The sequence below is a fragment of the Rhinoraja longicauda genome, chromosome 7 (genome assembly GCF_053455715.1).
Source record: "Rhinoraja longicauda isolate Sanriku21f chromosome 7, sRhiLon1.1, whole genome shotgun sequence".
NCBI lineage: Eukaryota > Metazoa > Chordata > Chondrichthyes > Rajiformes > Arhynchobatidae > Rhinoraja > Rhinoraja longicauda.
The window spans coordinates 47912381-47936116 of NC_135959.1; the positions used below are offsets into that span (position 1 = coordinate 47912381).

The 23736-nt window shown below is 44.0% G+C and overlaps 2 protein-coding genes across 3 annotated transcripts in view; one reads left to right on the plus strand and one right to left on the minus strand.

Annotated features, from left to right (window-relative positions):
- atm (ATM serine/threonine kinase) overlaps positions 1-981 on the minus strand; it is a 110184-nt gene extending 109203 nt beyond the window's left edge. The window contains exon 1 of the mRNA XM_078402472.1: positions 857-981. The gene's annotated coding sequence lies outside the window, so the exon portion shown is untranslated. The remainder of the gene's footprint in view (positions 1-856) is intronic.
- Positions 982-1111: 130 nt separating this feature from the next.
- npat (nuclear protein, ataxia-telangiectasia locus) overlaps positions 1112-23736 on the plus strand; it is a 50453-nt gene continuing 27828 nt past the window's right edge. For both annotated transcript variants that reach the window (XM_078402474.1, XM_078402475.1), the window contains exons 1-4: positions 1112-1260; positions 13666-13784; positions 19234-19294; positions 22396-22468. In XM_078402474.1, the coding sequence (XP_078258600.1) occupies positions 1224-1260; positions 13666-13784; positions 19234-19294; positions 22396-22468 (290 nt within the window). In that variant the 5' untranslated portion in view covers positions 1112-1223. The remainder of the gene's footprint in view (positions 1261-13665; positions 13785-19233; positions 19295-22395; positions 22469-23736) is intronic.

A 23736-nucleotide genomic window follows, 5' to 3' on the forward strand; every position in this document is an offset into this window, starting at 1 on the left:
TGACTCCCCCTCCCTCCCCACTCCACTCCACCCCCCTCAATACCGCTTATTCTCCCTCCTCCCCCTTCCCTCCCTCCCTAGGAGATAGATTTAAACTTAAAAATATGAATAACGTAAAAAATATAACACCAACTTCAATTAAACTTCTTCCATTAGCACCAAAGGGACGACGGTAAGGTGGGCCAAAAATTGGCGCGCTATCATGTACCGTTTTGGCTGTAGTTCAGGAACAGACAAACAAACAAACGAGTTTTAGTATATAGAAGATAGATTGCTCATAATCACTTTCCCCACATCCAACAATGGACCATTGTGGATTCCCCCTTTCCTTGATCGTCGTTGTTGGCTTTGATCTGTCTTTTTGCATATCTTTCATTAATTCGTGCTATGTACCGTTTCATAATCTCGGTTCCCTCTCCCCTGACTCTCAGTCTGAAGAAGGGTCTCCACCTGAAACGTCACCTATTCCTTTTCTCCAGATGCTGCCTGACCCGCTGAGTTCAGTTGCTCCAGCTTTACGTATGTATCTCTCATCAAACAACACACAACCCGACGGTAGGAACATTGAATTCTCCAATTTTAGGGAGCTAACCAAAATCTAAACTCGTTGGGCCACTGCGGCGAATGACACGGTGGAAGAAGAGGTGCGATCGCAGCAACAGGATCCCGTCTAAACTTCATTAAACTCGTGCAAAACGATTGCTGGAGTAACTGGGCGGGTCAGGCAGCATCTCGGGAGGCAATGGAGGGCATGGTTTCAGGTCGCGGATCCTTCTTCGGAATGAAAAGTCTGACCCAAAACGTGCTCCGCCCTCATCTTCCTTTATTAAATTCGCGCTACCGCCATTCGACGCACCTTTTGTGATCTGACTTGCCGACAAGGTGTTTTGTTTTAATTTGTTGTTCGCTAAATGGAGCTCCGTCCCCGGGCGAGCACGGCGACAATTCACCGCCTGGTGTGAGTGAAGAAGCCGCTGGCGCTGTCCCTGCCCCTGTCCCGCCTCGCAGCCCCCTGGGATCTGTAGTCCGCTCCGTTGACAGAGCCGGACTGCAATTCCCACAAGGCACCCCCTTCCGCCGGATACGCCGCCAGGACAAACGCAACGTTGTTTTTACGCGCCATTTTCGGGTGCTGAGCTGGAGCTGGAGCTGGATGGCGAACGCTCTTCCCCGGGCGGCTCCGGTGTGAAGCCCGGCCGCTCTCCCCTCCTCCCGAGATAATAATGCTGCTGCCGTCCGACATAGCGAGACTCGTCTTGGGTGAGTGAATGAGAGACGAGCTGGTGAACTAAGTCCTGTCTGGAAGGCCACGGTGTTGTCTGTTGATCACTTCCTCGGTGACTGACAGCCTCCTGACCCCGTTCTAACTGTTCCCCATCACTTTGCAACGCAAATTACATTATTCTTAAAAGATCAGTTCTACTTATTATAACTGCAATTTGGTTTCACACACAGAAAGTGCAGGAGTAACTCAAGGGGTCAAGCAGCATCTGGGTCTGAAGGAGGGTCCTTACCCGAAATGTCACCTGTCCATGTTCTCCAGAGATGCTGCTTGACCCGCTGAGTTACTTCAGCAGTTTCACCAACATTAACACAGTTCATTGTCTCTCCAATTGAATTTTAGAGTTTGGCTCCTTAAATCGGCATCTTTTTAAGAATTGTATTTGGAATGTTGTTCCAATTCAGCATTTGGTGGAATAGTCAATATCTCGGATCTCACGATAGATCAGATATATAGACACTTTAATGAACCAAATGTCAACATTGCTGTGGAATACTCTGTTAAGTAATTCAATTATGTAACTTGAAGTTAAATTTACCTTGTTGATAACTGATAATTAGGCAGTAAGTACATGGGCGGTGCTTCTCATGATTGGTGTCAGTGAGGTGTATTCCCTTTATAATCTTGGCTGTGGTATTGTAAGCAGTGAGAAGCTTTTGGATTATTTATCCTCATACATATCCTGTTACTGTTGAGTAAAACTGGTATGCAATAAGAAAATACACGTGCAGGAAAATAACTGCAGATGCTGGTACAAATTGAAGGTATCACAAAATGCTGGAGTAACTCAGTGGGTCAGAAAATACATATAATAATAATAATAATAAGCATTTATTTTATATAGCGCCTTATCGGGTGCTCAAAGCGCTTTACAAAAACAATCAACATAAAAACAAACAGACAAACTATCCTAACGGAAAAGCGGCGAATAAACAATGCCAGCGTCCTCTCACGTCAGGGTCCGGCAGTAGACAACAAAAAAAGCACAGGACACACAGATACAATTTTTACACAAACAGCCATCACAGTGATTGCTCTCGGCATACCCTCACTGTGATGGAAGGCAAAGTCTTATCTCCTCCTCATTCTTCTCCCGTGGTGCCACGAGGTGATCGAGGCTCCCAACTTTTTGAAGCCCCCACCGGGCGATGGAAAGTCCCAGGGCCGAGCCGAGCAGGCCGATGAAAGTCCTGAGCCCCCACCGGGCGATGGAAAGTGCTGCGGCCGGGCCACGCAGGGCGATGAAGGGCCTGCGAGCGGGTCGATCGTACCTCGCGCTTCGGGGCGGTCGAAGCTGCTACGGCTGGAGCTCCCAAAAACCGGTCGCCAGCCAGGGACCTGCGAACTCCCGATGTTGCGGTCTGCAGGGCCCACGGCCGAAGCCTCCGAGATGGTAAGTCCAGGCCCTGCAACCGGAGTCTTCAAGGTCGATCCCAGCTGGAGGCCGCCGACTCCACGATGTTAGGCCGTAGCGCGAACGGAGACACGACACGGTAAAGGTCGCATCTCCGTTGAGGAAGAGATTAGAAAAAAGGTTTCACCCAACCTCCCCACCACCCCCCCACATACACAGAGTTAAAAATAGAACAAAATGTACATTAAACGATGACAATAGACAAAAAACAAAAAAAAGACAGAGAGACTGCCGGTGAGCCGCAGCTGCAGAACACAGCCACGCCCCTACATGTATAAGTTCCCTTAAAGTCACAAATAAAAAGTTTGCAGTGTGATATTTGAAGTGTCACTTTATGAAGGTTAGATGTACAGTGGCTAATTAGCATAATCAATTAATAATAATAATTAATAATAATCAATTGGGCCAGGCCCCAAGTGGTCAGGATGGGAGAACACACATCTAGCCCCCTCACCCTGAACATAGGATCCCCCAGGGTTGTGTCCTTAGACCCCTACTGTACTCCCTGTGCACACATGACTGTGTGGCCAGGTTCAGCTCAAACTCCATCATCAAGTTTGCTGATGACACTGGTGGTGGGCCGGATCTCCGACAACAATGAGAAGGCCTACCGGGAGGAGGTGGCTCATCTGGCACTCTGGTGTCAGAACAATAGCCTCCTCTTGAATGTCAAAAAAACTAACGAGCTGATTGTGGACTTTAGAAGGGTTCAACATCCAAGGACATACACCCCACTGGAAATAAATGGGTCTACTGTGGATGGGGTGAGCAGTTTTAAATACTTGGGAGTCCACATCAAAGAGGATCTGACATGGGCAACGCAAATTGCCGCACTAGTGGGTAAGGCAAAGCAGCGCCTTTACCACCTTAGACAGCTGAGGAAATTCAGAGTGTCTCTGAGGATCCTTCATTGCTTCTATTCGGGGGCTGTAGAGAGCATCCTGTCCGGCAACATTACAGTCTGGTTTGGGAACAGCTCTGCCCAGGACAGGAAGGCCCATGGGAACTACACTCGCCCCCCTGCATGACCTATATTTCAGGAGGTGTAGATCGAGAGCAAGCAAGATTATGAGGGACCCCTGCCACCCCAGCAATGGACTGTTCCAGATGCTACGGTCAGGCAAGTGCCTCCGCTGCAACGCTGTGAAAACGGAGAGGATGAGACGGAGTTTCTTCCCACAGGCCATCAGGACTGTTAACCTTTATAACTCCAGGGACCAAATTTTGTCTTCTCTGTATTAACTTTTATTTATATGCTGTAACTGTAATTACCACTCTCTGTGTGAAGAAATGTTTTCTCATCTTGGTCCTAAAAGACTTCCCCCTTATCCTTAAGCTGTGACCCCTGGTTCTGGACTTCCCCAACATCGGGAACAATCTTCCCGCATCTAGCCTCTCCAACCCCTTAAGAATTTTATATGTTTCAATAAGATCCCCCCCTCAGTCTTCTAAATTCCAGCGAGTATAAGCCTAGTCTATCCAGTCTTTCTTCATATGAAAGTCCTGCCATCCCAGGGATCAATCTGGTGAACCTTCTCTGTACTCCCTCTAAGGCTAGAATGTCTTTCCTTAGATTAGGAGACCAAAACTGTACACGATACTCCAGGTGCGGTCTCACCAAGGCCCTGTACAACTGCAGCAGAACCTCCCTGCTCCTATACTCAAATCCTCTTGCTATGAATGCTAACATACCATTCACTTTCTTCACTACCTGCTGCACCTGCACGCTTGCTTTCAATGACTGGCGCACCATGACACCCAGGTCACGTTGCATCTCCCTTTTTCCTAATTGGCCACCATTCAGGTAATACTCTGCTTTCCTGTTCTTGCCGCCAAAGTGGATAATCTCACATTTATCCACATTATATTGCATCTGCCATGCATTTGCCCACTCTCCTAATCTATCCAAGTCACTCTGCAGCCTCCTAGCATCCTCCTCGCAGCTAACACTGCCACCCAGCTTCGTGTCATCCGCAAACTTAGAGATATTGCATTCAATTCCCTCGTCCAAATCATTAATATATATTGTAAATAACTGGGGTCCCAGCACTGAGCCTTGCGGTACCCCACTAGTCACTGCCTGCCATTCCGAAAAGGACCCGTTCATTCCTATTCTTTGCTTCCTGTCCGCCAACCAATTCTCTATCCACCTCAACACTGAACCCCCAATACCGTGTGCTTTAAGTTTGTACCCCAATCTCCTATGTGGGACCTTGTCGAAGGTCTTCTGAAAGTCCAGATATAACACATCGACTGGTTCTCCCTTATCCACTCTACTAGTTACATCCTCGAAAAATTCTATAAGATTCGTCAGGCATGATTTGCCTTTCATAAATCCATGCTGACTTTGTCCACTTTCCAAATGTGATGCTATCACATCTTTAATAACTGACTCTAGCATTTTCCCCACTACCGATGTTAGGCTAACTGGTCTATAATTCCCCGTTTTCTCTCTCCCTCCCTTTTTAAAAAGTGGGGTTACATTAGCTACCCTCCAATCCTCAGGAACTACTCCAGAATCTAAAGAGTTTTGAAAAATTATCACTAATGCATCCACTATTTCTGAGGCTACTTCCTTAAGCACTCTGGGATGCAGCCTATCTGGCCCTGGGGATTTATCGGCCTTTAATCCATTTAATTTACCTAACACCACTTCCCGACTAACCTGGATTACCCTCAGTTCCTCCATCTTGTTAGACCCCTGGTCCCCTGCTATTTCCGGCAGATTGTTTATGTGTTCCCTAGTGAAGACAGAACCAAAGTAGTTGTTCAATTGGTCTGCCATCTCCTTGTTCCCTATGATCAATTCACCTGTTTCCGACTGCAAGGGACCTACATTTGTCTTAACTAGCTTCTCATCTACAAGCTAGTGTAGCTGAAAATGGAGAACTCTTAGTCTTGCACTGATAACCTGGGTGATCTGCTTATTAATATCTCTTGAATAGGGTTTACATCCAGAATCTGAGTTCAGTGTGCATTTATGAGGCAAAAGGTTACTGATTAAACAACAGTGAATGTGGTTTGAGGTATTTTGTATCGAAAGGTGTTGTTCACAGTCGTATGTTATGTTTGTCGTATTATTATTTTGTGCATTTGTTTTAGATTGCATTAACATTTGCAGGCAGATTGGAGTGCTGATAAGGGCATGCATGTTTAGACAATAGTTTTATTTAAAATTCTATGCATTTTTACAAAGCAGTACTTGTATGGTGAATTTCCAGTAGCTTGTTCAAAGGTGAATAAATTGGCTTGTGCTCATTAGTGGTTTAAGTTTTGTATTTATTTATGTTGATCAAAATTCTACCTAAACTTGTACTTTTTTAATGTTCATAATGTTTGCAATATTATTAATTCATGATGTGTGATGTTACAATAACTTGTAATAAAAAGGAACAGCAGATGTTAATTTATAGCAAAGGTAGATGCCAATCATTTCTGACTTTCTAAATGTTCTTGTTTTTCAAACTTTAAAAAAGAGTTAGGTAAATATTGATTTTGTAAATTTAGAAATACTCACTTGCGTCTTATTAGCAACAAAGCTCCAACCTGAGATTTATCAGGTCATAAGTGATAGGAGTAGAATTAGGCTATTCGGCCCATCAAGTCTACTCCACTATTCAATCATGGCTGATCTATCTCTCCCTCCTAACCCCATTCTTGTGCCTTCTGACATTCTGAAGGGGGAGGGTGAGCAGCCAGTTGTCGTGGTGCACGTTGGCACCAACGATTTAGGTAAAAAACGGGATGAGGTCCTACAAGGTGAATTTAGAGAGCTAGGAGATAAACTAAAAAGTAGGACCTCAAAGGTAATAATCTCTGGATTACTACCAGTGCCACGTGCTAGTCAGAGTAGGAATAGGAGGATATTTCATATGAATACGTGGCTTGAAAAATGGTGCAAGGGGGAGGGATTCAAATTTTTAGGACATTGGAACCAGTTCTGGGAGAGGTGGGACCAGTACAAACAGGACGGTCTGCACCTGAGCTGGAATGGAACCAATGTCCTAGGGGGAGTGTTTGCTAGTGCTGTCGGGGAGGATTTAAACTAATGTGGCAGGGGGATGGGAGCTGGAGCAGAGAGACAGAGGGGTGTAAAATGAGGGTAGAAGCAACAGGTAGCAAGGTGAAAAGTAAAAGTGGCAGGCAGACAAATCCAGGGCAAAAATCAAAAAGGGCCACTTTTCAACATAATCGTACAAGTGGTAAGAGAGTTGTAAAAACAAGCCTGAAGGCTTTGTGTCTCAATGCAAGGAGTATACGTAATAAGGTAGATGAATTAAATGTGGAGATAGTTATTAATGATTATGATATAGTTGGGATTACGGAGACATGGCTCCAGGGTGACCAAGGCTGGGAGCTCAACATCCAGGGATATTCTATATTCAGGCGGGATAGACAGAAAGGAAAAGGAGGTGGGGTAGCGTTACTGGTTAGAGAGGAGATTAAAGCAGTGGAAAGGAAGGACATTAGCTTGGAGGAAGTGGAATCGATATGGGTAGAGCTACGAAACACTAAGGGGCAGAAAACGCTAGTGGGAGTTGTGTACAGGCCACCTAACAGCAGTAGGGAGGTTGGGGATGGCATCAAGCAGGAAATTAGAAATGCATGCACTAAAGGCGCAGCAGTTATAATGGGTGACTTCAATCTACATATAGATTGGGTGAACCAAACTGGCAGGGGTGCTGAGGAAGAGGATTTCTTGGAATGTTTGAGAGATGGTTTTCTAAACCAACATGTCGAGGAACCAACGAGAGAACAGGCCATTCTAGACTGGGTATTGAGTAATGAGGAAGGGTTAGTTAGCTCGCCCAAGGGGCCTTGCCCAAGGGGCCTTGCCCAAGGGGCCTCGCACAACCGTGTGCTTTAAGTTTGTACACCAATCTCCTATGTGGGACCTTGTCGAAGGCCTTCTGAAAGTCCAGATATAACACATCGACTGGTTCTCCCTTATTCACTCTACTAGTTACATCCTCGAAAAATTCTATAAGATTCGTCAGACATGATTTGCCTTTGGTAAATCCATGCTGACTTTGTCCGATGATTTGTCGAGAAAACGGGGAAGAGTGCGAGGCCCCTTGGGCAAGAGTGATCATAATATGGTAGAGTTCTTCATTAGGATGGAGAGTGACAAAGTCGATACAGAAACAAGTGTTCTGAACTTAAAGAAAGGTAACTTTGAGGGTATGAGGCGTGAATTGTCCAAGATAGACTGGCGATTGATGCTGAAAGGGTTGACGGTGGACATGCAATGGAAGGCATTTAAAGGTCGCATGGATGAACTACAACAAGTGTTCATCCCAGTTTGGCAAAAGAACAAACCAGGAAAGGTAGTGCATCCGTGGCTAACAAGGGAAATCAAGGATAGCATTAAAACAAAAGATGAAGCATACAGATTAGCCAGAAAAAGTAGCATACCAGAGGACTGGGAGAAATTCAGAGTCCAGCAGAGGAGGACAAAGGGCTTAATTAGGAAAGGGAAAATAGATTATGAGGGGAAAACTGGCAAGGAACATAAAAACAGACTGCAAAAGCTTTTATAGATATGTCAAGAGAAAAAGATTAGTTAAGGCAAATGTAGGTCCCTTGCAGTCGGAAACAGGTGAATTGATCAGGGAACAAGGAGATGGCAGACCAATTGAACAAATACTTTGGTTCTGTCTTCACTAAGGAAGACATAAACCGTCTGCCGGAAATAGCGGGGGACCGGGGGTCTAAAGAGATGGAGGAACTGAGGGAAATCCAGGTTAGTCGGGAAGTGGTGTTAGGTAAATTAAATGGATTAAAGGCAGATAAATCCCCAGGACCAGATAGGCTGCATCCCAGAGTGCTTAAGGAAGTAGCCTCAGAAATAGTGGATGCATTAGTGATAATTTTTCAAAACTCTTTAGATTCTGGAGTAGTTCCTGAGGACTGGAGGGTAGCTAATGTAACCCCACTTTTTAAAAAGGGAGGGAGAGAGAAAACGGGGAATTATAGACCAGTTAGCCTAACATCGGTAGTGGGGAAAATGCTAGAGTCAGTTATTAAAGATGTGATAGCATTACATTTGGAAAGTGGTGAAATCATCGGACAAAGTCAGCATGGATTTACCAAAGGCAAATCATGTCTGACGAATCTTATAGAATTTTTCGAGGATGTAACTAGTAGAGTGAATAAGGGAGAACCAGTCGATGTGTTATATCTGGACTTTCAGAAGGTCTTCGACAAGGTCCCACATAGGAGATTGGTGTACAAACTTAAAGCACAAGGTATTGAGGGTTCAGTGTTGAGGTGGATAGAAAATTGGTTGGCGGACAGGAAGCAAAGAGTAGGAATAAACGGGTCCTTTTCGGAATGGCAGGCAGTGACTAGTGGGGTACCGCAAGGCTCAGTGCTGGGACCCCAGTTATTTACAGTGTATATTAATGATTTGGACGAGGGAATTGAATGCAACATCTCTAAGTTTGCGGATGACACGAAGCTGGGTGGAGGATGCTAGGAGGCTGCAGAGTGACTTGGATAGATTAGGCGAGTGGGCAAATGCATGGCAGATGCAATATAATGTGGATAAATGTGAGGTTATCCACTTTGGCGGCAAGAACAGGAAAGCAGAGTATTACCTGAATGGTGACCGATTGGGAGAAGGGGAGATGCAACGTGACCTGGGTGTCATGGTGCACCAGTCATTGAAAGCAAGCATGCAGGTGCAGCAGGCAGTGAAGAAAGCGAATGGTATGTTGACATTCATAGCAAGAGGATTTGAGTTTATGAGCAGGGAGGTTCTGCTGCAGTTGTACAGGGCCTTGGTGAGACCGCACCTGGAGTACTGTGTGCAGTTTTGGTCTCCTAACCTGAGGAAAGACGTTCTTGCCTTAAAGGGAGTACAGAGAAGGTTCACCAGATTGATCCCTGGGATGGTGGGACTTACATATGAGGAAAGACTAGATAGACTGGGCTTGTACTCGCTGGAATTTAGAAGACTGAGGGGGGATCTTATAGAAACATATAAAATTCTTAAGGGGTTGGAGAGGCTAGATGCGGGAAGATTGTTCCCGATGTTGGGGGAGTCCAGAACCAGGGGTCACAGCTTAAGGATAAGGGGGAAGTCTTTTAGGACCGAGATGAGAAAACATTTCTTCACACAGAGAGTGGTGAGTCTGTGGAATTCTCTGCCACAGAAGGTAGTTGGCCAGTTCAATGGCTATATTTAAGAGGGAGTTAGATGTGGCCCTTTTTGCTAAAGGGATCAGGGGGTATGGAGAGAAGGCAGGTACAGGCTACTGAGCTGAATGATCAGCCATGATCATATTGAATGGCGGTGCAGGCTCGAAGGGCCGAATGGCCTACTCCTGCACCTATTTTCTATGTTTCGCCCCTGTATATCTCTGACACCCATACTAATCCAGAATCTATCTATCCCTGCTGTAAAAATATCCACTGACGTCCTCCACAGCCTTCTGTGGCAAAGAATTGCCTCCTGTCAAAAACTGTCGCTACTTTACACTGCCCAGGACTTGCTCATTGCTGAGGTCTTGCCACGTTTTGCTAATGACTCTCAGATGTAAAGGGTTAGGGCTTAGATGCCCTTGCATAAGGCTTACTATGGATCTATGCAAGTCCAAGACTGAGATTGGTTTGATGCCAGGAAGTCCCTTTGAATGATAGGTATACAATCAGAAATGTTATCATGTGGAATTTTCTTCCTTCTCACCCATATTGTCAGTTTCCCTAAGCTGTGCCAACATGGAAATGCTAACAGGAAACCAGGTGAGATCTGTAGGTTTTCCTAAAAAGTCCCTTCTCTCCAGAGATGCTGCCTGTTGCGCTGAGTTACGCATTTTGTGTCTATCTTCCGTGTAAATCAGCATCGGCAGTTCCTTTCGACACACTGAGTGCCCCAGCATTTTGTGTCCACCCGGTGTAGTCTGCGGCAGCTGGAAGTGTGGTGGAAAGGATATCAGTTTAGATGTATGGTGCATGATCTATCTGTTGGAGCACCAACCTGTTGATATGTGGTTGGGTTGTAACAAATAGTGCTGGTTTGGGGTCAAGCAGCTACGAACTTCCTGCTGTATGTTTAAATTGGTGCAGCCCAATGTGTCAATATTTTCTGCTGAGTTGAAATTCTGTCGAGTAATAATCTGATTACTTTTATTCCATTGAGTTTTAGGAGTGAGACTTTGTGCGGATACAGTGCCCTCCATAATGTTTGGGACAAAGACCCATCATTTATTTATTTGCCTCTGTACTCCACAATTTGAGATTTGTAATAGAAAAAAATCACGTAGTTAAAATGCACATTGTCAGATTTTAATAAAGGCCATTTTTATAATTTTGGTTTCACCATGTAGAGATTACAGCAGTGTTTATACACAGTCCCCCCATTTCAGGGCACCATAATGTTTGGGACACAGCAATGTCATGTAAATGAAAGTAGTCGTATTTAGTATTTTGTTGCATATCCTTTGCATGCAATAACTGCTTGAAGCCTGCGATTCATGAACATCACCAGTTGTCGGGTGTCTTCTCTGGTGATGCTCTGACAGGCCTCTATTGCAGTCATCTTTAGTTTATGCTTGTTTTGGGGGCTAGTCCCCTCCAGTTTTCTCTTCAGTGTATAAAAGACATGCTCAATTGGGTTCGGATCGGGTGATTGACTTGACCACTCAAGACTTGACCATTTTTAGCTTTGAAAAGCTTCTTTGTTGCTTTAGCAGTATGTTTGGGATCATTGTCTTGCTGTAGAATGAACTGCCGGCCAATGAGTTTTGAGGCATTTGTTTGAACTTGAACAAATAGGATGTGTCTATACACATCAGAATTCATTATGCAATCCATCACCAGTTGTATCATCAATGAAGATAAGTGAGCCAGTACCTTCAGCAGCCATATATGCCCAGGCCATAACACCACCGTGTTTCACAGATGAGGTGGTATGCTTTGGATCTTGGGCAGTTCTTTCTCTTCTCCATACTTTGCTCTTGCCATCACTCTGATATAAGTTAATCTTCGTCTCATTTGTCCACAAGACCTTTTTCCAGTACTGTGGTTGCTCTTTTAATAATAATAATAATGCATTTTATTTATATAGCGCTTTTCATATACTCAAAGACTCTTTACAGAGATTTTGAGAACATAGGGAAATGAATAAATAGATAAATAAGTAAATAAATAAATGAACAGAGAAAGGAGACAGAAGGTGAGGTGACCTTCAGTGGTTGAAGGCAGTACTGAACAGGTGAGACTTCAGCGATGTTTTGAATGTGGTGAGTGTGGAGGAGTCTCTAACGGTTTGGGGTAGTGAGTTCCATAGGGTGGGAGCAGTGATGGAGAAAGCCCTGTCCCCCCAGGATCTGAGTTTGGTCCGGATGTGGGGGGATAGGAGATTGGCAGCGGCAGAGCGGAGGGTGCAGGTGGGAGTGTGCCTGTGGAGGAGGTCGGTCAGGTAGGATGGGGCCAGGTTATGGAGGGCTTTGTAGGTTATGAGGAGGATTTTGTACTGGATTCTCTGGGGGATGGGGAGCCAGTGGAGTTTATAAAGGACGGGGGTGATATGGTCACGGATCGAGGTGTGTGTGAGTAGACGGGCAGCGGAGTTTTGAATGTATTGAAGTTTATTGATGATTTTTGAGGGTGCGCCATAGAGGAGGCTGTTGCAGTAGTCCAGACGGGAGGTGATGAAGGCGTGGATGAGGGTTTCTGCAGCTGTGGAGGAGAGGGATGGACGGAGACGGGCAATGTTTTTGAGGTGGAAGAAGGCTGTCTTTGTGATGTGTTTGATGTGTTTGTCGAAGGAGAGGGTTTGATCAAGGATGATTCCAAGATTCCGGATGTGAGGTGAGGTGGATACTGGGAGACCATCAATGTTGAGGATGAAGTTTTGGGTGGATTTGGTGAGCGTTTTTGGACCAATGATGATGATTTCAGATTTGTTGCAATTGAGTTTGAGGAAGTTTGATTGAAGCCAAGATTTTATTTCAGTGATGCAGTTTGTCAGTGTAGAGTGTGTGGTGGGGGAGATTGACTTGGTGGAGATGAGGAGCTGGATATCATCGGCGAAGCAGTGGAAGTTGAGACCATGACGGCGGATTAATTGACCAAGGGGGAACAGGTAGAGGATGAAGAGGAGGGGGCCAAGGACTGAGCCTTGGGGGACTTCTTGGCAAACTGTAACCTGGCCATCCTATTTTTGCGGCTAAGCAGTGGTTTGCATTTTGCAGTGCAGCCTCTGTATTTCTGTTCATGAAGTCTTCTGCGGACAGTGGTCATTGACAAATCCACACCTGACTCCTGAAGAGTGTTTCTGATCCGTCGGACAGGTGTTTGGAGATTTTTCTTTATCATAGAGAGAATTGTTCTGTCATCAGCTGTGGAAGTCTTCCTTGACCTGCCAGTCCCTTTGCGATTAGTAAGCTCACCAGTGCTCTCTTTCTTCTTAATGATGTTCCAAACAGTTGATTTTGGTAAGCCTAAGGTTTGGCTGATGTCCCGAACAGTTTTATTCTTGTTTCTCAGTCTCATAATGGCTTCTTTGACCTTCCTTGGCACAACTTTGGTCCTCGTGTTGATAAACAGCAATAAAAGTTTCCAAAGTTGATGGAAAGACTAGGTGCTGAGAGCTATCTTATACCTGCATTAAGGAGGCAATTAAACACACCTGAGCAATTACACCTGTGAAGCCACGTGCCCCAAACATTATGGTGCCCTGAAATGGGGGGGGGGGGGGGGACTATGTATAAACACAGCTGTAATTTCTACATGGTGAAACCAAAATGTATAAAAATGACCTTTATTAAAATCTGACAATTTGTACTTTAACCACATGTGATTTTTTTCTATTACAAATCTCAAATTGTGGAGTACAGAGGCAAATAAATAAATGATGGGTCTTTATCCCAAACATTTTGGAGGGCACTGTACATGTGGCTTTTACCCTCTCACTTTCTGCATATGTTAGTGAGAAACCTCAATTCTGTATGTTTGTGTTTAGGATATCTACAGCAGGAAAAGCTTTCTAATACTTGCAGAGCCTTTATACTGGAAAGCCATGATCTAAAGGAGTATGCCGAGCACAGTACTGATGATGGGATGGTTCCTGCTTGCTTACTGGTATGTTATGTGCTGTAAATTTCTTTGGATTGTGACAAAATTATCGTGACAATATCTTTATCTCGTATTAGATGGGAATTAATTCTGCCCATGGGCTAAAATGTCAAACTTTCCATGTAATGACTGTGCCATCTAAATGAGTGGAGGCATAAGGTTGCATCATGCCACAATCCCTGGAGATAATGAATAAAGGTGGGAATAGATTGCATCACATCGTTGAAAGATTGTTCTGCTCTCATTTCCCAGTGGGCAATGGTTTTTAATGCAAATATAATTAGTTATTCAGGTGTCTAGTTTTACCAGTTCTATAGCAACAAGCTCATTCACCTGGAACTTAGAAGATTGAGGGGGGATCTTATAGAAACGTACAAAATTCTTAAGGGGTTGGACAGGCTAGATGCAGGAAGATTGTCCCTGATGTTGGGGAAGTCCAGAACAAGGGGTCACAGTTTAAGGATAAGGGGGAAGTCTTTTAGGACCGAGATGAGAAAGTTGTTTTTCACACAGAGAGTGGTGAATCTGTGGAATTATCTGCCACAGAAGGTAGTTGAGGCCAGTTCATTGGCTATATTTAAGAGGGAGTTAGATGTGGCTCTTGTGGCTAAAGGGATCAGGGGTTATGGAGAGAAGGCAGGTACGGGATACTGAGTTGGATGATCAGCCATGATCATATTGAATGGCGGTGCAGGCTCGATGGGCCGAATGGCCTACTCCTGCACCTATTTTCTGTTTCATACTTGCGAATAAATATACATCCTAAAATTACATTTTACCTATTTTGAATGGACGTATTTTAATTTTAAATATTGTAAATGTTTTTAATCCTTATCTGAAGGTCAGTGGCCTCCTTTTAGCCCAGTTTATGCATGACGGAGTGCACTGATTATGGTGATTAACCACATATCATTATGCAGAACATTTTTCCAGCATTTCAATGCATTTTTAATTGTTGACCAGAACAAAATTCCTTGTTCTAGTTACAGCAAAAATACAATTTGACCATTCCTTCGCATGACATGGATCTTTGAGTTGTGACTTTCTATTTCATAGAAAACATGGAACATAGAACATAGACATAGAAACATAGACATTCGGCCCCTCGAGCCAGCACCGCCATTCAAAATGATCATTTAAAATCAGTGCCCCGTTCCTGCTTTTGCCCCATATTTCTTGATTCATTTAGCCCTAAGAGCTGAATCTAACTCTCTCTTGAAAACATCCAGTGAATCGGCCTCCACTACCTTCTGTGGCAGAGAATTCCACAGATTAAAGGCACATTCCTTGTATGTGTACATACTTGGCCAATAAACCTATTCATTCATCTCAATCCTAAATGGCCTACCCCTTATTATTAAACTGTGACCCCTAGTTCTGGACTCCCCCAAAATCGGGAAAATTTTCTCTGCATTTAGCCTGTCCAATCCTTTAAGGATTTTATATGTTTCTATAAGATCCTTTCTCACCTGTCTAAATTCCAGTTAATACAAAATTCCTTGTTCTAGTTGCAGCCCAAGCCCAATTGACCCATTCTTTCATCACATGTCAGTTCTGCCATCCCAGGAATTAACCTGATGAACCTACTACGCTGCACTCCTTCAATAGTAATAATGTCCTTCCTCAAATTAGGATACCAAAATTGCACACAATACCCCAGGTGCGGTCTCACCAGGGGCCTGTACAACTGCAGTAGGACCTCTTTGCTCCTAAACTCATCCTCTCGCATTGAAGGCCAACATGCCATTAGCTTTCTTCACTGCTTGCTGTAGCTGCATGCTTACTTTCAGTGGCTGATGTACAAGCACACCCAGGTCTCATTGCACCTCCCCTTTTCGTAATCTGACACATAGAAACATAGAAAATAGGTGCAGGAGGAGGCCATTCGGCCCTTCGAGCCAGCACCGCAATTCATTGTGATCATGGCTGATCGTCCCCAATCAATACCCCGTGCCTGCCTTCTCCCCATATCCCTTGATTCCACTAGCCCCTAGAGCTCTATCTAACTCTCTCTTAAATCCATCCAGTGCTTTGGCTTCCACTGCCCCCTGTGGCAGAGAATTCCACAAATTCACAACTCTCTGGGTGAAAAAGTTTTTTCTCACCTCAGTTTTAAATGGCCTCCCCTTTATTCTAACACTGGCCCCTGGTTCTGGACTCGCCCAACATTGGGAACATTTTTCCTGCATCTAGCTTGTCCAGTCCTGTTGTAATTTTATATGTTTCTATAAGATCCCCTCTCATCCTTCAAACTCCAGTGAATACAAGCCTAGTCTTTTCAATCTTTCCTCATATGTCAGTCCCGCCATCCCAGGGATCAATCTCGTGAACCTACGCTGCACTGCCTCAATTACAAGGATATCCTTCCTCAAATTAGGAGACCAAAACTGTACACAATATTCCAGATGTGCTTACCAGGGCCCTTTACAGATAATAATCTGCCTTCCTGTTCTTGCCACCAAAGTGGATAACCTCACATTTATCCACATTATACTGCATCTGCCCACTCACCCAACTTATCCAAGTAACCCTGCAGCCTCATAGCGTCCTCATCGCAGTTCACACTGCCACCCAGCTTTGTGACTTCTGCAAACTTGGAGATGTCACATTTAATGTCTAAATCGTTAATATATAGTAAATAACTGGGGTCTCGGCACCGAGCCTTGTGGCGCCTCACTGGTCACTGCTTGCCATTCTGAAAAGAACCTGTTAATTCCTACTCTTTGCTTCCTGTCTGCCAACCAGTTCTCTATCCATGTCACTACCCTACCCCCAATACCATGTGCTCACATTTTGCACACTAATCTCTTGTGTGGGACCTTATCAAAGGCTTTTTGAAAGTCTACATACACTACATCCACTGGCTCTCCCTTATCCATTCTACTTGTTACATCCTCAAAAAATTCCAGAAGATCAGTCAAGCATGATTTCCCCTTCATAAAACCATGCTGACTTTGACCGATCCTGTCACTGCTTTCCAAATGCGCTGCTATAGCATCTTTAACAATCGACTCAAGCACCTTCCCCACTACCGATGTAAGGCTAACTGGTCTGTTATCTCTCTCCCTCCTTTCTTAAAAAGTGGAGACCCTCCAGTCCACAGGAACTCATCCAGAGTCGAGAGAACATTGGACAATAATCATCAATGCATCCACAATTTCTCTTCTCAAGGCCACCTCCTTGAGTACTCTGGGATGCAGACCATTAGGCCCTGGGGATTTATCTGCCTTCAGTCTCAACAGTTTACCTAACCCCATTTCCTGAGTAATGTGGATTCCTTTCAGTTCCTCCCTTCCACTAGATCCTCGGTCCCCTAGTATTTCTGGGAGATTGTTTGTGTCTTCCTGAGTGAAGACAACCAAAGTACTCGTTTAACTGTTCTGCCATTTCCTTGTTTCCCCATTATAAATTTACCTGATTCTGATTGTAAGGGACCTACATTTGTCTTCACTAATCTTTTCCTTTTTACAAATTTAAAGAAGCTTTTAGGGTCAGTTTTTAAATTCCCCGCAAGCTTTCTTTCATGCTCTTCCCCCCCCTCTTAATTAACCCCTTTGTCCTCTGTTGAGTTCTAAATTTCTCCCAGTCCTCGGGCTTGCTGCTTCCTCTGGCCAATTTATTATATGCCTTTTCCTTGGATTTAACGATCTATGGAATTTATTGATCACTTTTATGCATGGCCTATTTAAGATAACACCTGTTAATTTGGCCTGTTTGCAACCATTTTAGTTGTTTCAGCACTGGATCATCACTTTCCTTCATACTTTTTCGTGTTTCTATTGATGCATTTTGTGTCACTGATGTTATTTTGTACCTTATTCCATTGCTCTTCTCTGTTCTGCATTGTGTACACATTTTTATTCCATTTATCAATCCAGATAAGAAACCATATAAATGGACAGCATCATTTGTAAATGACTGATATATCTACTTTGATACTATTAAGTTCATGTGTTAATAGTCTCAAGCTCAGTATAACAGTAATTTACTGATGAGGTCCAAGAATTTATACAAGTTAACCATATAACCATATAACCATATAACAATTACAGCACGGAAACAGGCCCGTTCGGCCCTACCAGTCCACGCTGACCACTTTCTCTGACATAGTCTCATCTACCTGCTCTCAGACCATAACCCTCCAATCCCCTCCTATCCATATACCTATCCAATTTACTCTTAAATAATAAAATCGAGCCCGCCTCCACCACTTCCACCGGAAGCTCATTCCACACAGCCACCACCCTCTGAGTAAAGAAGTTACCCCTCATGTTACCCCTAAACTTTTGTCCCTTAATTCTGAAGTTATGTCCCTTTGTTGGAATCTTCCCCACTCTCAAAGAGAAAAGCCTACCCACGTCAACTCTGTCCGTCCCTCTTAAAATTTTAAAAACCTCTATCAAGTCCCCCCTCAACCTTCTACGCTCCAAAGAATAAAGACCCAACCTGTTCAACCTCTCTCTGTCGCTTAAGTGCTGAAACCCAGGCAACATTCTAGTAAATCTCCTCTGTACCCTCTCCATTTTGTCGACATCCTTCCTATAATTTGGCGATTACCTATAGTATACAACATTATGTTATATCAAACACTTTGGTTACTTTCAGGTGTAACGTAGTGTAAATATATTATCTTTATAACTCTAATAGTTTAGATTAGAGATACAGTGCGGAAACAGGACCTTCGGCTCACCGAGTCCGCACCGACCAAGGATTCCCGCATATTACCACTATCCTACACACACTGGGGACAATTTTACATTTATACCAAGCCAATTAACCTACAAATCTGTACGTCTTCGGAGTGTGAGAGAAAGCCAAAGATCTCGGCAAAAACCCATGTGGTCACAGGGAGAACGTACAAACTCCGTACAGACAGCACCCGTAGTCGGGACCGAATCCGGGTCTCTGGCGCTGTAAGGAAGCAACTCTACTTCTATGCCACCGGGCCGCCCTCAATGGGGTCTCAAACTCAAACTTGAGGGCCGCCCTCAAACTCAATAGTTGAGTTTGTTTGACAAAGATAAGTTTTAGGAGGCATTTGGGTCACCTCTTTTGAGAGTTGCTGCTTTATCAGTGCTCTCGCCATAACAGGTGTAAAATGATTTATGGTGTCATTGTAATTCTGTGAGAACTGTGTGTGCTGACTGATGATAAAATTGAGCTAGTTGGTATGCTATGTGTTATTGACGTTTTAATGTTTAATTATTAGGCTAGTTGCAGGCTATTTGAAAAGTTATGTCATTTGCACACAAGCAATTTTTTTTCCTTCTGCCCTTTCCTCTGCGCAGCAGAGGATGGCAAGTTGTTGTATGATAATTAGATTTTCATTTGCACCTTTTTGTAGGCATGTCAATCACCGCTTCTCACATGCAAATTGTTGCAGCATTGTAATTGAAATTCACACAACTTTATGTTGAATTGCTGACTAATATTGAATTCCTTTTGTTTTAACCAGTCACTATTTGGAAAGAACTTGAAAACTATTCTTAATGAATACGTTGTTATAAAGGCAAAAGGTGAGCATAACGTGTAGGCATAATTAGGGGGTTGTGTGGTATTATTTCCCTAAATTTCAGATAATATTAATTTAAGAAATTTAGCCCGTGATATTGTTAGTCAATGGGAAATACAGACTTGAGGCGAAGAGCTTATGATTGGGGTAATGCCTGAGAATAGAACAAAATGTAATGTCGGGTCTGGTAAGCATCAGAAAACTAATGATCATCTGCATATCAAGGACATGATCTTGTTGAATAATGGGCGTGTGTGTATCATGAACAGTTGGAATTTGGTTTTTTTCACTGTACAGATAAAGCAGTTTCTGTGATCTTCCTCTTCCTAACGATCTCTCCTATAGTAAATTCTATACTCTTGTCAAAAAAAACAAGCTGATTTAATGCTTTTGCTTACATCCTAACCATTAATACTACTAAAACTCAGATCTTGTGTGTTTTATTTATATGTATGTATATTTGATTTCGCCGATTTCTCCAAAACGGTAAACCGTAGCGCCACGATTTTTGCACACCATTAATCACCACTCGGACAGCTGCTGGAAAATGATGTTTTTATTTAATTCGGTCGCGTATTGTTTGACTTACAGAGGTTTTAAAGCGCTGCCCCCCCCCCCCTTTTGAGGTTTCTATAGGTGGTGCTGCGGTGCGGCTGTGCTCAGTACGCATGCGCGGAATCTCCTCACTCTGTACTCAGCACGCATGCGCGGCATCTCCTCACTCGCACCAAAAAAATGGACGCCGTCAGCGGCGCAAGCCCCCGATCACCGGCTCACCTCTCCTCTCTCCCCTTGCTTCTCTCCTCTCTCCCACACCCGGGAGAACATCTCCCCGCTATCCCCCCCCCCCCCCCCCGGGCCTTTGAATGATGCGATCTCCCGCACCCCACCCCCCCCCCCGGACCTTTCACTGATCAGATCCCCCGCACCCGGGCCTTTAACTGATGCTAAGAGTGTGTCTGGGGGGAGTGTGTCTGGGGGAGAGAAAGGTCTGAGGTCAAAAAACTCGCCCAACCCCCCTCCTACTGATTTATTGAAGGCTTTCAGCGTGGCACCTCTCCTCTCTCCCCTTGCTTCTCTCCTCTCTCCCAAAATGATGCTAAGAGTATGTCTGGGGGAGAGAAAATGGGGGGGACTGAGAATGGGGACCGGGGAGTGGGACTCCGCCCAAGGGGAGGGTGTGGGGAGAGTAAGAGTGGGGCTGGGGGAGGAGAAAATGGGGGGTGTGGGGATGGGCCCAACGGGCCCGCTTTGAACGGGCACACTTGTTCTAGTTAACTACTAAATGTGTGGGAAAGAACTGCAGATGCTGGTTTAAATTGAAGGAATTGATTTAATAAATTTCCTTGACACTGTCCTGATAATTTAGCAATGATAGTAAAGGGCCTGTCCCAGTTAAGTGATTTTAAGGCGACTGCCGGCCACTAGGCTGTCGCCGCACGTTCGCCGGGGTGTCGCGGGCATGATCGTGAGTATTCTCCAATGAGTTGTAGCAGATCTCGGCTCATTGCGGAACAATCAACCTGTTCAAACTTTTTCGGCGACAGCTGGCTTGTCGCCAATGATGGTAGCTTATCATGGGCGCTGTTGCAGGTTGTCGCCAGATGGGGTAGGTTGTCGCCGGTACTGAGGACGGATGAATTTCATTGTTAACTACCAATGTCAACCGGCGACAGGTACTGGGGATCAAGAGAAAACAAGGTGCGACAGGAACTGTCAAAACCCGTTTTGACAGCTGAGTTCAGCTGCAACAGCCAGCTGTGGAATGGGGCGGAGATCGCGATGCTGTCAAAGGGGGGGGTGGACACCTGACCATACCGACAGCAAGGTCCGGCCAGTCCACTTTTTAGGTTTTTTAGTAATTGTTTGAAGTTTATGTTTTTAAAGATTTTTGCATGTAGTTATCCATCTTTCATAGGAATATAGTTTGAATAAAGTTGATTTTGGTGATTTTTTAAAAAATGGTCTGCATTTATTGTATTTCTAAGTACTTTATCATGGCATCTCATTCAAAGATTCTAGTCTCATTCATTTTGACCAATGAAACGAACACAGACACAGGCACTGCACTGCATGTAAATGAGAACTCTGTTCATTCATTTATTTAGATCAATGAAGCAAACACATAAACAAGCATTTCACTATGTTGAAAGGCAAATGCTTGTCATTTAAAACTAACACAAATACAAACACTACTAACACAAGGACAGACGGAGTTACTGCGATGCTGTTAAAGGGGGTATGGACACCAGACCATACCAACAGCCAGGTCTGGCCAGACCACTACCACCTCACTTTAGCCTCCATAATTTTGCAAATTTCTCCCTTGTTTTAAGCTGCAAGGGTGAAAGCAAAGCTCTATTGAGTGCAGCAGATGGCCCTTGACGTCAGCAGCTTTTAGGGAATCCCAAAATAGTGAACATAAGCCGAGCACAGCATGGCACGGCCACTGCTGAACCACTCTCGTTCACATGGGAGACTCGAGAGCTGTGGCTAATTGATGGACTTCAGTTACAGTCCACCGAGATGAATATGTGTGCTTCTAAAGAGAGATTACAAGAAGATGTTCCCACTGCCCGCCACCCACCTAAAGTCGACAGTGTCACGCTTGCTCCATGTATATAAGCCTGGTGCTTGCAGAGTATTGTGCACGGTACTCACAACATTTAGAAGCACGTAATACTAAAATTTTTAAAAAGCATTTGAAGATACCAGAAGATAGTTTTGTTTAACCAATTTATTTACCGTCAGGACATTTGACAGGTAAATTGGAGGCGACCGTTTGACGGTCAGGTAAGCGTGCTTTAATTTTGCGATGTTTCCGAAGACGGTGTAATCTCTTAACCAGGTGCTAGTTTCACAAAAAGAGCAACTTGTGTCGATCTGTCTCGGCATTGTCATGGTCATTGTCGCAGACATTGTCGTAGGGTAAAAAACAATTGGCGATCTGCTATGACTTTGACAGTGGCCGGCAGTCGCCTTATAAATCGCATAACTGGGACAGGCCCTTAATAAAAATGACCTTGTTTATTAGTGAAAAGCTGAATTTTGCCATGTACTTTAATATGACAAGGTCCGTTTCTCATTTCAATACTTTCATTTTAGATTCAATGCCAGAAGCTCCTGCTGTGTTGCCATCTTTGTGGAGGAAATTGGAGTATACTCTTTCTCAAATTAGGTAATGAAGTCATCTCGATCTGTGAATTCTGATTACTACTTTTGAAAATGAATTAATACCAAAATTTACAGGCTCCACCATTTAATTGATTTTAAGGAGAACCTCGATTCTTTGCTAACCTGGAAACAGAATTGTTCTCCTTTTTTTATGCAGTTGATTTTGATCATCGATTTGTTGTATAACCATTTGTGGTATTAAGCTCTTTTCTACTTCATACTCTTTATCTCCATCCCCAGTCCCATGTCACAAAACTAATCATCCTCCATTTTTGGCATGGACTTGTCAAATTATGATGCAGCACACACCCAGCAGGAGATGCATTAAGATCAAGTAAACTGGGTTGTAAGAAGAACATTTAAAGACACATTCAATCATCTGATCTTGCAAATGTACCCAGGTACAGTGCCCTCCATTATGTTTGGGACAAAGACCCATCATTTATTTATTTGCCTCTGTACTCCCCAATTTGAGATTTGTAATAGAAAAATCACATATGGTTAAAGTGCACATTGGTAGATTTTAATAAAAGCCATTTTTATACATTTTGGTTTCACCATGTAGAAATTACAGCTGTGTTTATACATAGTCCCCCCCCCCCCCCCTCATTTCAGGGCACCATAATGTTTGGGACACAGCAACGTCATGTAAATGAAAGTAGTCATGTTTAGTATTTTATTGCATATCCTTTGCATGCAATGACTGCTTGAAGTCTGCAATGCATGGGCATCACCAGTTGCTGGGTGTCTTCTCTGGTGATGCTCTGCCAGGCTTGTATTGCAGCCATCTTTAGCTTGTGCTTGTTTTGGGGGTTAGTCCCCTTCAGTTTTCTCTTCAGCATATAAAAGGCATGCTCAATTGGGTTCAGATCGGGTGATTGACTTGGCCACTCAAGAATTGACCAATTTTTATCTTTGAAAAACTCCTTTGTTGCTTTAGCAGTATGTTTGGGATCATTGTCTTACTGTTGAATGAATTTTGAGGCATTTGTTTGTATTTGAGCAGATAGATGTGTCTATACACTTCAGAATTCATTTTGCTACTACCATCAGCAGTTGTATCATCAATGAAGATAAGTGAGCCAGTACCTTCAGTAGCCATATATGCCCAGGCCATAACGCCCGCACCACCGTGTTTCACAGATGAGGTGGTATGCTTTGGATCTTGGGCAGTTCTTTCTCTTCTCCATACTTTGCTCTTGCCATCACTCTGATATAAGTTAATCTTCGTCTCATCTGTCCACAAGACCTTTTTCCAGAACTGTGGTTGCT